Source organism: Stegodyphus dumicola, chromosome 10 (assembly GCF_044657685.1).
Source record: "Stegodyphus dumicola isolate Sdum_Otavi_A_Nest chromosome 10, ASM4465768v1".
NCBI classification, from domain to species: domain Eukaryota; kingdom Metazoa; phylum Arthropoda; class Arachnida; order Araneae; family Eresidae; genus Stegodyphus; species Stegodyphus dumicola.
This window is the reverse complement of record NC_140777.1, coordinates 128701118-128715118: the sequence shown is the minus strand read 5'-3', so window position 1 is coordinate 128715118 and position 14001 is coordinate 128701118. Positions and strand designations below refer to the sequence as shown.

The 14001-nt window shown below is 30.4% G+C and overlaps 1 protein-coding gene across 1 annotated transcript in view; it reads right to left on the bottom strand.

The window, feature by feature from the left end:
* Positions 1–533: 533 nt before the first annotated feature.
* The window catches only part of eIF3h (eukaryotic translation initiation factor 3 subunit h), a 31809-nt gene continuing 18341 nt past the window's right edge, over positions 534–14001 (bottom strand). The window contains exons 4-7 of the mRNA XM_035360931.2: positions 12503–12602; positions 9563–9712; positions 2768–2903; positions 534–794 (exon numbers count right to left, since the gene is read on the bottom strand). Of these exons, the coding sequence (XP_035216822.1) occupies positions 585–794; positions 2768–2903; positions 9563–9712; positions 12503–12602 (596 nt within the window). The 3' untranslated portion in view covers positions 534–584. The remainder of the gene's footprint in view (positions 795–2767; positions 2904–9562; positions 9713–12502; positions 12603–14001) is intronic.

Genomic DNA, 14001 nt, shown 5'->3' with positions numbered 1-14001 from the left:
AACCTAGCGCTGCGCACAATTTCGGAGAATCCCCGGGTTGAAATAAAAGAGCGCTAAACGAAACAGCGTTAAGCGGGGTCTTACTGTATATGATATTCCTCTGACAGACAAAAACTTTCTGATTAGCATTCTTAAATTCCTATATACTGTAGCTAATGTGTTAAAAAAATATCACCCAACTTTCTTTCATGTAGGTGTAAGAGAAAAATAAAACTTCCAAATAATATTTTGCTTCATCTTTCTATACTTTTTTATCTTAACATTTGCAATGTATATTTTTCAGATACTCAATGGTATATCACATTCCTCTAACAGGGGAAGAAAAAAAAAAAAAAAATCCAATTATCACTCTTAATTCCTACATACTGTGCCTAATGTGTTAAAAAAATCATCCAACTTCTTTTCATGCAGGTTCCTCCCCATTTTTACTGATTTTATGGTTTTCAATCATACTTGTGTAGTCTTTGTTAGCAATACCAGAAAAAAAAAAAAAAAAAAAAAAAAAAAAAAAAAAAAAAGCAGACCAATACAAGTTAAAAAAAAAACCAGCATCACTTTAATGTTTTAATTTCACAATGAGACATTTACTTTTGCTGTAAAGCTTCTGTCATAAATAATTTGGCTAGATTTTGAGAAGAAAATTGGGAAATCTGTTTACAATAGCTATCTATCTGACCCGAAACTAGTAATGCATCCAAACGGGATGGTGGAGGTATGGGCTTGAAAAGCTTGTTGATATCATCATCAGGCAATGGTGGTTCATCCTTGGCAGCACGAGCAGCATTTTCAGCAGCCTAAAAAAATGAACAAAACATACAGTTTCTCATCAATACATTAAATACATGAAATTATCTCATTTAATAAAAAGCACAATCATCAATTTTTTTTAAAGTATGAGTACATTGTAAATGTTCTAGACCAATAATGTTCTATGAATGGTTAAGTAATTATAAATTCTCAATAAACAGTAAATGTCTATTTTAAGCCTCCTCTCAAATTTAGGTTTGGTTTAGTTTATTTAATTATGGCAATCTGCCTTCGTGGAGGACTTTCTAAGGTAAACTGACTTGTATACATGTAATACATGGGGAAAATCATGAAAAAGGCATGCAACCAGCACGTTCACAGGATTCGAACCTCAGATCAAACCTACCAACTGTTCAGCGACTTCACCGCCCGGCCGCTGAGGGGCCTTCTTTTCAAATTTAGAACCAATACATTAACAGTTCTCATAATTCTTAAAATTAAATTTAAATGTTAACCTTAAGATGAAAGGAAGATGCACTGCACATATTCAGATTTTATGAAGAAACTCAATAAATAGATTACAAATTCTTGTGGGATAAGAAATAATTATGAGCAGAATCCAGTATTACCAAGCAAGAATGCTACAGTTTCTTGGTAAGCAACACCATGAAGTTCACAAGACAGTCTTGAGTTGATCACGTCGCATGATGCCTAATACTGGTAATCAAACAATCTGCTCAGACTCAGTAGGGCTGGATGTTTCCAGTGAATTGATACAATGTTACCTGAAGTTGCAGCATTTACATTGCAGCATGATGTGTCAGTTATGTTCACTCCTTGTGTCTGGCAATGGAACTAGCAGCCAAAAAAACAACATTTGAAAGTCCCATTTTTGGGAAAACGCTAAACATGGAACTGAAATGTGTTTTATAATTTTTTTGTCCTCAGTTAAGTATTAATAACGTAAAAGTCCACACTAAGTGGCACTTTGTAACCAGAAAAGTATCAAAAGTTTTCATAATATTTTTTGTTAATATAATTGAAAAAAAGAGCTCTTGCTTTATTTAAATTATTTTTGCAGAATGTTAGTTGTTTAAAATGATTTTAAAAAAGTAGGAATATTACCAGATATTACAACTATTAAGCTTGCCAACTGATAGGAAAATTTAACAATACACACAGATCAATGAAAAATTTTTGTATTTTTTAATAATTTCTTTTACATTAAATTTCATTCATTCCCTATATTACAATCTTTTCTTGTAAAGAAAGTAATTTTTTTGTAATTACTTTTCTAGAAATTATTGAAAAATTTTACTTTGTAAATGTAGCATTATTAATTACTCATTTTCACACTAATAAAATTATGAACTATAAATAAAACTTATTTTTTTCAATTGAAGCACTGATAGAAAAGTATTTTAGGGAACATTTTCAATAAAGAAGGATAAAATTATAAGCTATTATAGTACTTGAAAGTTAAATAAAATGGAGGGAAAACAATAAGTTTTCAGTTATATCAGACAGATATACTTTGGGGAAGGGGACATGCATTTGAAAATGTTCAGCTGTACTGTGTTCATCTAACTGCACTTACATTGCAGGTGAAAACAGACAGAAAACACAAAGTATAACACAACATATAACATAACTTGGAAGTCTTTGTATATAATTAACAGTTTTATTTAAAAGCTACAGGTACAGGTAGAAGTGGGAGGTATACCAAAATCTCACCACTGGTCGTACAGGCATACTCCCACCTCAGTTTTGAGGGAGAACAACACAAGAGGAGGTTCAAAGGTCTACCACCTCTCTTCTCCTTGTATTAATTTTCCAAGAGAGCTCTTGACTCGATGGGTATCTTGAATGCCCTCTTGCTGCAGAGACAATATATGCTTAGAAATACTCATGCCTTCTTTGAGATTCCAACCTAGGTCTTTTGGCAGTCAGTGTCACTAACCACTATACTGTCTAGGAGGTTGCTGTTTTGTCTAATTTTAAGGAAAAATAAACTACATACCCGTTTTTGCAAATACTGGTTTTTAGCCTGTTGCTGCTTTATAACTTGTCTTTGATGATTAGTCAGTTTGTTCGTTTCTTGACTCACAGTATCAACACACTCCATCATAGCTTGCAAACTTTTTTCTAGGACCGAGCTGCGAAAAAAAGCACACAATTGTTAGAGACAAACATATACATATGGGCTCCTTGATTACACAGAGGTTTTCCCCCCATATGTTTTCGAGCAAACACCGGATATGACAGTAGAAAATAAAACTAATTAATAAATTATAAATTGCATGATATTTAAAACTTTGAAAATTTATAAGAGACAAGAGGAACAAGAATACTATTTTCTTTAATGAGAGTCAATTTGCTTTTGTAAAGGAAGAAAAAATTATGCTAATATATTTACACATACATCATTCCAGTTTTAAGAAAAGAAATATTTACATTTATTTAGTGTCTATCTGATATAGTCATGCTCCATAACTGCATTTATAAAGAATTACAGATTGTTTAGGTGCATATGTTGTTTAAATATTTTCCTTATTTCCATTACACATTTTTTCTTTCTTGCCAAAAGACATTGGAATTACATTTACCTTTCTTTTACATTAAAAACTATTAATGTTTTTTCACTTATTTCAGCTCCCATCTTCATGGCCAAACATATGGAACATCATGTTACTCATAATGTGCTGAAAATTAACTGCTGAATTAAATTAACATTTGAACAACTATGCAGAATCCTTTTTTTGTTTTACATTAGAAGCATTACTTTAACTACAAATGTGATTACTTATTTAATTCTTTTTCTTCAACATAGAAACAAAACAACAATTTCAAACATAGAAAATGTTTCAGAAGTATTTTATTCATGGGAAAAGAAAAATCAACATGAACATATTACAGTTTAATAAAAGAAATCCTGATATATGTGGGTGTAAATTACTCGTTCACAAAAATTATACCACTACTTTGTTTTAATCAGATATGTTTATTAAATAAAAAAATATGATTACAGATGCATGCTTAATAATATTGACTTATTAAAACAATAATCGATGCTTAATCTCCGATATTTCCATAACATGTCGCAGTTTCAATTCTGAACAATTCAATTCTTTCTTCTTACTGATCAGTGGCACACAGTAGGCATGCAGAGGAGTTATCTGTGTGCCACAAAATTTTTAAGGAGATCCCCTGGGAAGTGCTGAATTTCACGTCTCATGTATGTGGGGATATGCTTCTTTTGATAAGTAATAATGGCACGCGCTCACTAGCATTTTCGGCAGAGGAGATGTTAGACGGAAATGATGATGATATTTGGAAAACCAAAAGAACCAAAGAACAAAGTTCACCCCCCACACGGATATCGTCGCAAAAGTGAGCATTACTCACTCACCAGATGAATCTTTATGTAAACAAAATGAAAAAGGAAAACTTGTCTTGATAACTTGCCTCGAAACTTATTACTTCTGGCTCGGAGCGTTTCTTTTCCATGTTTTGGTCTCAAAGACATCGCTGACCTGATTAAACCCTTTTTCATTTATGTTAATTAGAACTTTTGAAACTTTTATTTCAGACATTGATGATAATCTCTATCAGATAACAAACCCTGTTCACCAAGTAATTTTTGTTAAAAAGTTCTAACAGGTCCAGCTTTAATAAGATTAATTCATGAAATTACTAACTGGAAACAATTAAAACACCATTTGTTAGATGAATTTTCAAATAAAATTAACAGCCTTCAATTACATGAAATAATAGAATCTCATCATATGAAATCATTCAAAACTTTACAAGAATATTTTTTAGCCTTGAGGAATATCTCGCACATAAAGTTTCTATCCATAATTCTTCTTTGAATGAGTATGTTATAAAAGGTATTCCAGATTCATCAAACAATAAAGTAATTTCATATGGCTGTAAATCCATTCCTAAATTTAAAAAAAAAAAAAAAAAAAAAAAACACTAAGACATAACGTTACTTTTTACGAACCCCATAAAGTTAATACTGCTATGAAAGAAAATGAAAATCAATTGAAGGAAACAGTTAAGTATGACGATTTGGAATTGAATGATGACAACATGGATGAAGATGTTGATGACGAAGATGATGATAGTCATAGTAACTTAACAAAGTGTGCAGAATAATGAAGAAGCTGTGAAAAACAAATGGAATCAGTTAAAAACACATGCTAAAAAAAGAAACCAGAGGAAACTTTGAAAGCAGAAAAGACTCTGAAAACTGAAAAAAGGAGCTTTTCACAGAAGGCTCTTGATGATGAAGCAAGAGATGCTAGAATCCTCTATCTGGGAAATTTACCTAGTGATATTACTACAGAAGAAATCAAAGCTTTGTGTTCTGATATTTTAGATATTACTGAGCCAAAAAGAATTGCAAAGAAATGAAAAGAATTATTTGCACTTTTACACTTCACTAGTGAAGCTAAAGCTGAGGAAAAAACAAGATTTTGCAGGAGAAATACAACATCAGCATATTATAGTAGATTTTTCTGGTGCGAAAAGCAAAAATAAACCCAAACCAAAAGCAGCAAAGGAACAAAAAGAAAAGAAACAATCTAAGGAAATTATTTGACTCTGGCATTCTAGCTGAAACTGTAATTTCTCAAATTGCTGAATTTTTTCCAAAAGCATCTCAGATAACACTAAATTTATCACTTGTATATTGAAATGCTATACAGGAAAAAGATGTAATTGAAGCTTTTGAGGTAACAAAGAATGCTGAAATAGCTGGGAAAAAAATTACTCTTTTATATTCTTTAACTTCTTCATGCCCAATGAAAGGCAAGAAAAGGGCCTAGAAGCATACATGAAGAAAATCTGAAAGGACTTTAAAGGCATGAAGGCTCCACCATAACATCAACTTCTGCTGATAAGATGAAATGGTAGTGCACAAACTGAACATTCGCCACCAAGACATTGATTTTTTTAAAAAACTTTTTCTGCTTATTTTGTTTTTTCCTTTTCAGATCTCGTCATCTTCAACCAGCCATGGACGTCCAGTGCTGCAGAATGGCCGTGTGGGGATATGCTTCTTTTTATAAGTAATAACGGCAAAGCGCTCACCAGCAAGATCATGTGAGCATTTTCAGCAGACGAGATGCTAGACGGAAATGATGATGAAGTTTGGGAAACCAAAAGAACTCCGAATCCTTTTTATGATGCGATTTCACTTAATATGATATACCGTTTTTATGATGCTATAAACAGACTTTTTTCTTCTTATTTCTTTTTATGTGTTACCTTCTTGTTAATTATGTTCGAGTGCTTATCGTTTTCATCATTAAATTACTGTCACTACTGTTGTCATCAATAGGACTGTTCTAATAGTTACATTCTACATATATGTATGTAGATATAAGAATTAATTCAATACATTATTATATTCTTTGTAGTGAAAAAAAATCTCTGCTACAGTTAATTTGAATTAAATAAACAGGTAATAGTTAATGTGCCTGAAGTAGAGATAACATATTTCCTGTAACAAAAATAGATATTAAAAAAGAAAAATAATTAAAAAAAATTCTGAATTTATTATTATAGAGATACACAACAGCATTTCTAGTGTTTTTAGTTTACATACTTTATTTCCATTTAATTTTATTATATACAAAGTACTTTCAGATTATCCACAACCCCACTGAAATATCATGAACTCATTATCTACTTATGGCAGAGCACTAAGACTTAAAAAAGCAAGCAGTCAATAAAATCAAAATACAAGAAACATTGGTAATAAATCAATTTTCTCGAGAAATTCTTTTTTAATGCGTTGCCGATTTCCCATACACACTGTGATCTGTTTTCAGTTAAAAACACCATACAATTGTATGAGCTCGGCATTCGTACAATTTTTACTTTCTGCAACAGCCAAAACAGACCTGCTATGTGCATACCTGAGTTGTCACATAACTAATTTGGTGACATATTGCTTTGCCTCATAATACTTTTAACAACTTTTCAGTGGTGGTGCGGATAATTAGAAAGCACCCTATATAAATTTTGTGTATTTCCCATCCACTAAAATGCATACATATACCTGATAACCATGTCTTTCAATAAAAAGGTAGTTTTAACAAGACTACCATAATAAAATTAAGATCCTTCTTTTATACATGCTGATAAAAATTCAAGGAACATACCTCTGAAACTAACAAAATAAATACTTTAGTCATTTATATTCCTAATAACTTTAAATATTTTCTTTGAATAGAAATAAATGTACAGGAGATACAGATTGAAAAGCAAAATGAATTAGAAAAAAAAAAAAAAAAAAAAATTCAGGAAAGAATCTGTGTTCAATGCAAATGTCACTTGATAAATTATGTACTATAATTAAACAGGTGTCTGAGAAAGATATTAAATATAACTACTGCATTAAATGCTAATCCTAGACATGCATTAGCAATTGTGATCTAAGGTATGAAGAAATTTCATGGAAACTTTTTCAATATTGTATGCGGTAAGAGTTCTCTAAATTTAAAAGCTACCCTGAGTAGCGAGATTTTTAGCTGACAAGACATCACAATTGTACCACTAGACATTTAAACACTTTTAATGACATTTGACACAATTTATAAATCAATAATTAAAATATAATCAAACCTTAGTACATTCTTAAGCCTCTTTACTTTAAATACCCCAGTACATCCTCTTTCCCCCAAACAAAAACTTTCTTTGCAACTCTTACTATAACAAATTTCCAATTTTGTTGTCAAATCAGTAAATATACACAAATGAATCAATATCATCTTGTCTTCTGGAAATGCTGAATAGTTAGTTCTCAATGGCTTGAAAGCACGTCTAATCTGTAATTCCTAGATTTTATGTGAGTGGAAGAGAACGCAATTATTATTTTTTCGGGAGAGGGGGGATAGTGTGTTTTAAAAGGCAAAATATCTAAACTTAATGATGTTCCACAGACAGAATTTTTTGAAAGTCAATAACCAATACACGATACAATGACAACAAATTAAGAAATAACTAAAATAATTTTGTTTATTCCCTTTTTTGGGCATCTCACTTTTGCATTGTGTAGAAATCAATTCTTTTAAAAATTTGAAGATTTCAGTATTGCTGAGTATTTTTCTATCTATATACATTACAATCCTGAATAACATGATAAAAATTAAACTAAGGAATGAAAAACTTAAATTTTTAAATGAAAGTGTTTCATAACGTTAAGTACTTAACGTAAACAACAATACAAATGTGTAAATAATGAAAGTACAAAAATTTCAAAAACTTGAAGACCTATATGGGGGTGGGGAAGTAGAAATGGTTTGAGCAATACTGTGTTAAAAGAGTTCCAATTAGTGGATCAATGTTACGGTAGAAAGTTGAGAAATTCATATAGGAACTTGGTTACAACAGTAATAAATTAATGAATTAAAAGCTAACATAAGGTGGCTCAAAAACTTCAAAAGGAAAGAAACACATCTTTGTTCTCATCTTTAGAGGAACTTATAGCAAAAGTGTATCTAATCTGAAAACTTTTGTGATGAATTGTTACTGTGATGAAGAGCTTCCTTCTTTATTACAAAGCTCCAAACCAGATGATATATTTAATGCCAATGAAACTAGTTAATGAAACTTTTATCAGTGATTATCTGATAAAATAGTGAAAAAATAGATAATAGTAAAAATACAGGAATGTTGTGGAGAAAAACACAAAGCCCAGGTGTTTTACTAAAACTAAACCATTTCTTAGAATATATAAAGCACACATGAAAGGCTAGATTATTATTACAGAAATTTCTACTGACTTAGCTGAAAGAAAATAGGAAAACCATGGTTCTTGGAAAGGGATCTTCCTTTTCCTTGATTACAATAATTTAACTTCAATATCCCAAGTTTAAAAAACACTGAAGTACAAGTTTTCACATGCACTGTCTAGAAGGTATAGTGGTTAGGGGAGCCGACAGCAATACTAAAGGGTATGGGTTCGAATCCTGGAGAAGGCATGGCTGTAATTGGCTGTCCCCTTCATCGGAGGCAAAGGTGACCCACCTATTAGGTGCCTCCATAATAAAGTGACCACCACTTCTGGCCTTGGTTGTGGCCAAGCCGAAGTTGGCTGAGGGCCCACCACTGGAGAGGGAGGAAATTTTCACATACTAAGAATACATCAAATTTGCAATTTCTTAATCAAGAAAACACTGAGAAGCTTGTGAATATAAAAACTTTGTATGGATAACAATTGGCTGAAGAATTTTTATATGATAAAGGTAAACCTCTTACTACCCTCAGTGTCCATGCAATGCATGTGACTGACATCATTTGAAGAAAAGGGACCCCTCTCTCCTAAAAAAAATTTCTCCTAAGCAAATTTGAAAAAAAGATAATAATGAAGAAAATCTAATCAATATACTTTTTAAAGCTCATTAACAGTAGAAATGAGAAACTTCAACTAAGAAAAGATATACTAAAATTATGGCAGGATAAAATTCCAATCAGATAACCATGATGCAGAACTATAGTATGATGATAAAAATGAATTCTTCTGTCTTGAAGTATTCACCTCAACTACTGCTTTAGAAAAAGTTGTCCAATTCTGAAAAGACTAAATAAAGTCTGCACTTTAAAAGCTTCAGATTAAACAACGATTTCATATTTTAATCCATGCTGTTAACTCAGTATGCATTAATAAAATTTATTAAAAATGAAAATCTTATCCTGACCTTTTTTTAACATCAGATTCAAGGTTCACAGTATAATCAGACTTAAAAGCTTCATTATATGACAATAAATTATTCCATATCATAAAGGCTTTAAAAACACTTACGCAGTTCCCATGTCCAGAAATTGATTGCTTTCCTCTTCTGGCATCCAATCGGCAACTTCACACATCAATAAATTCACGAGATGAGAATTTCGAATAATAACAGTTATTTCTTCAAATATCTTTGAGTACGATACATGAAGATTTTTCAACCTGAAATTATATTTATACATATTTAGAGAAAACTGCTTAGTTTACATTTTATAATTTAAGGGTAGAGAAAATCTTTTTAAATGCATAGATTACTGTTACATCACATTCGTTTTTTCATTTGCTATAAACACATGAAATATAAAACAGCTATACATAAAATGATGCAACTTTTATTTAGAACAGCAGTTCCCAAACTTATTTTTGGCCATGGACACCTTCATTGCAAAAAAACTGAAAATGAACACAATGTGAAATGACTCTACATAATTGCAATTTAGAAAAATTACAAATTTAGCTTTGATGTCTTGAATGGTAAATGGTGACATAAAAATTAAATAAGCAAATAAATAAAAACTGAAAGTTTTCAGACTTTATATTACACCCAAAGGGGCCTTTTAACATTTTGTGTGTTACCTTTACTTATTAAACATCATGTTCTTTGCACTTAAACAACAAAATTCAATTCAACAGCAATATCACAAAATAATTTAAAAACAGCATACTTTTAGAATTTCTGACAGACAATCTTGGACGCTGGAGATAAAAATGTTCTTTTCATACAGTGTTGCCACTGCTCATTTTGAAATCATTGAGTTTGTTAATAAAAAATTTGTTAAAAGTTTCAGAAAATATTAAATCAATAATAAAACAAACTCCAAATTAGGTCTCCAAATGCCCATATTCAATGGAGGATTACATTATTTAAAATTTGATGGCTCTAGGTACTATTGTTTTATCACAATTTGAGAAACATACACACATTTATGCAGGTTCTTCATACGGATATTTAAAGTTTTCAATGCAAAATGCACAAACTGAAATTAATAGCCCTTCTGGGCTAATAAATAAAACATTCTAATATTTAAAACAGTATTTATTGAAATTATAACTTTTGTTTTAAAATACAAAGCAATTTTTTTTTTTTCAATCAGATGGGATGATATGAGATTGTTTACATTTGGTTCTACGTCCGTGAGCAATGTTCATAATTCTAAGGACTAATATCGATACAGTTTCTTTTTTTCCGTGATGAGGCTCATAATTGTATAAATCCACATTCTACTAAACAGGAAATTACAAGAAAGCAATCAACAGCTTTTCTACAGTGACCCACAATGCAGGACATAAAATTGGTATCTGTTTTTTAATCATAATTTGTGGTATCTTTGTTGAAACATTGGTTTCAACTCCTCATTTGTGGATTATACAATAAATTGCTCCTGTATGGATTCATCCAAGTCTACTTACAAAAGGGTCCAAAACCCAATCAGGAATAACCTAATGAAGAATGTTTTCAAATCTTTAGCTGAAGTCAGAATGAAGAATTGTTATGTGTTAATAATAAACAAGCAAATTACCTAATTTTCACAGCTTTGAAATTATTATTCTCCAAGTCTTTTTTTAATAGAAAAAGTTTTGCAATAAATGCAGATAGTATAGTTTTAGTTTTCATTAAATTTAATTGATTCCCTTTTAGCTAGTTTGACAATTTAGTCACTCATATAAGCTAAGCCACATTTTGAGTTAATTAAATTTAACCAGAAACTATATTCTTTAACTTCCAGGAATTCTAACAATGAACCAAAGACTACATGAATCAATCCAAATATGCGGTTTTTAGACTATCAATAAACTTCCATGCCAAATAGTAAACGATTATAATCATCATTTTTCAAAGCTGAACAAATAACCTTTCATTTAAAGCATTTCTTTTATTTTATTAACTGTTCTAATGACACAATCTAGTGAGCCATGCAAGAAGTCATTAAAATTTTTGGTGATTAAATATTGTTGATGAATGACACAATGTACACATAATACATGCAGTATAGCTTGTTTTAAGTATGCCAGAAAGTCTCAGTGTTGTACTATTATTGGCAGAACACTATCAATAGCCATAGAGAGGATATTACTCAAGGGTATAGCTTTTACAATGAAAAATCTTAATTATTTCACCTTTCATATCAGTTCCTAAACATTTAAAAATCCTTGGGAAATTTTTTTCTTCTTTTGGAAATCTCACTTAAGCTAAAAGCAAAGCTTCATTTTCTGCCAAAGCTGGCCCGACAACCAGTATAGAAAATTCAGATGTTTTTACGTACTCACATAAAGAATTTATTATACATTAAACCCTTTTGTCAGTCCTTCTTTGTACTGTATTATTACTCTGTGGAATTTTTATTGATATATCAAAAGTTGGTTTGTGTGGCACAGTACATATTACCTCCTTCACAGCTGGTAGAACAAGTTTTTCACCAATGGTGTGCAAATTTCCAATCATTGAAGAAATGTTATAAGACAAAATGCATTGTTATCTTTCTTCGATGTTATCTCAATAACGGTGTTTCCAAATATTTTTCTTTGAATGTTCTAAAAAAAGTTAAACCTTTATTTATTACTTGTTGCTAAGATTTTTTGTCAAATGTTCTTTAAGTTTTATTGATTCACTTAATAAAATTTTATTGCATAGAAGGCACATAGGCTAAGTACTATATTCTGGTTAAGGATTTATTAAAAAAAAAAAAAAAGAGAGAGAGAGAGAAAGAGAGAGAATTTGTTTTACTTTACTCAGGACATAAAACTGCTCAATTTATTTATTGCTATTTAACTTTCATAATAATGAAAGTGTGCCACAATTATTTTATTATTTTATTCATGTATCCCCTACACTGTCCATGAACTCACAAATTAATTTTAATTTGCCAGAGATCCCTGAGGTCCATAGGAATCACTTTGGGAACCACTGATTTAGAATGTGCTTATTTATGTTTTTAAAAGTATCATACATACATGTCTAAAGTAAATTCGCCTTCTTTATACAGTTTCATTGCCGTATTGGATAATCTGTAAGCTCGCAAGGACAGAAAACCACGACTTGTTCGCATTGGATCTAAAATAAAATTAGCAATTTTTAAAACACAGAATTAATTCTAAATTCAAATATAGTGTTCAGCAATAAGAAGAAATAAAAATTTCATGTAAAAAGCAAACAATTTTCTTAACATGCATTTTCTGAGAATTTGAAATTTATTACTCCCCACATTCCTCACCTTCCTTAAATTATCAATTAAAATATTCTCAGAACATATAAAATCATCAAGCATAAAAGTTAAATGTTGTTTAAACAAAAAACTGAGAAATAAATGTTTTATTTTCATAATAATTTTTAAAAATTATATTACTGTAATAATAATGTACTACAAATTATTTAAAGAGTCCTTAGTCATATTGTAAGAGATACAGAAGGCCTCCTAAACTTTCAGGGAGGAACAAATATGAAACTGTCTAAAAAAATCTAATTTATTGAAATCAGCAAACTAAATTAAATAAAAATATTGACTGGGTACTTCTCAATATACTATTCTGAAAGACATTTTATCACGCCTTCAAAATAAAATGCAAAGAAAAACAAATGTGTTAAAAGAGGGCAGTTTATTACCAGCATTTGCTCAAACTCATAACAACATACAAAAGTGATATGAGGCAAAGCCTGTTCCTGAACTTAAATTTACACAAAATGCAATTAATATGCATAATAAAGATGTTTGTTTAGTCTTATACACGTCAGTGAGTTTTGCATTGAATGTGTGGATTAAACAAAACAAAGTTCAGTCTAAATGGTTTCATGGACACTTTTTAATAATAATAATAATAAAAGAGTATTGATGGGGAAACACACCATGTCATCCAAAAGTATTTATGAGGACACCTAAGTACAAGCCTAGCACACTTGGGTTTAAACTTTTGAAATTTAACTGCCTCTTTCCAATTATTATTTCTTTTTGCATTGAGTAAATTTATTCTTGTTTTAAAGAATTACAGTGGAATTTTGGAGTTACAAAGTTTTAAAGATTACAATGGAATTTTGGCATAGCGAAAGCACAATCCCAAGTTTGTGCAACTCACGATTACATTTGATACCTAAAGCATATGAAGAAAGAATTACTCATCTTAAAATAAAATTTGATGCTTGAACCTGTATGGTATACGACAGTTGTCTCAAACTGGCAGCATGCGGATCCTGAGGCAATTTTATGTGGCCACCAAATACATTTCAATTATGTATTTGTTGCAAAAGATTTCAAGATTTTAGTTATTTAAATTCCTAGTTTATAGTAATTTCATTAGCATTAAAAGATGAACATGAATAATGCATCAGAAAATCTGTAAATGGAGCTAATTAATTTATGATAATAACAGTCTTATTCAAAGACTTAAAAACACAGATTTTATCGACTTTTCTTTGCATTTGTTAAAAAAATAAATAATAAGCTCAGTTACAAAATTTT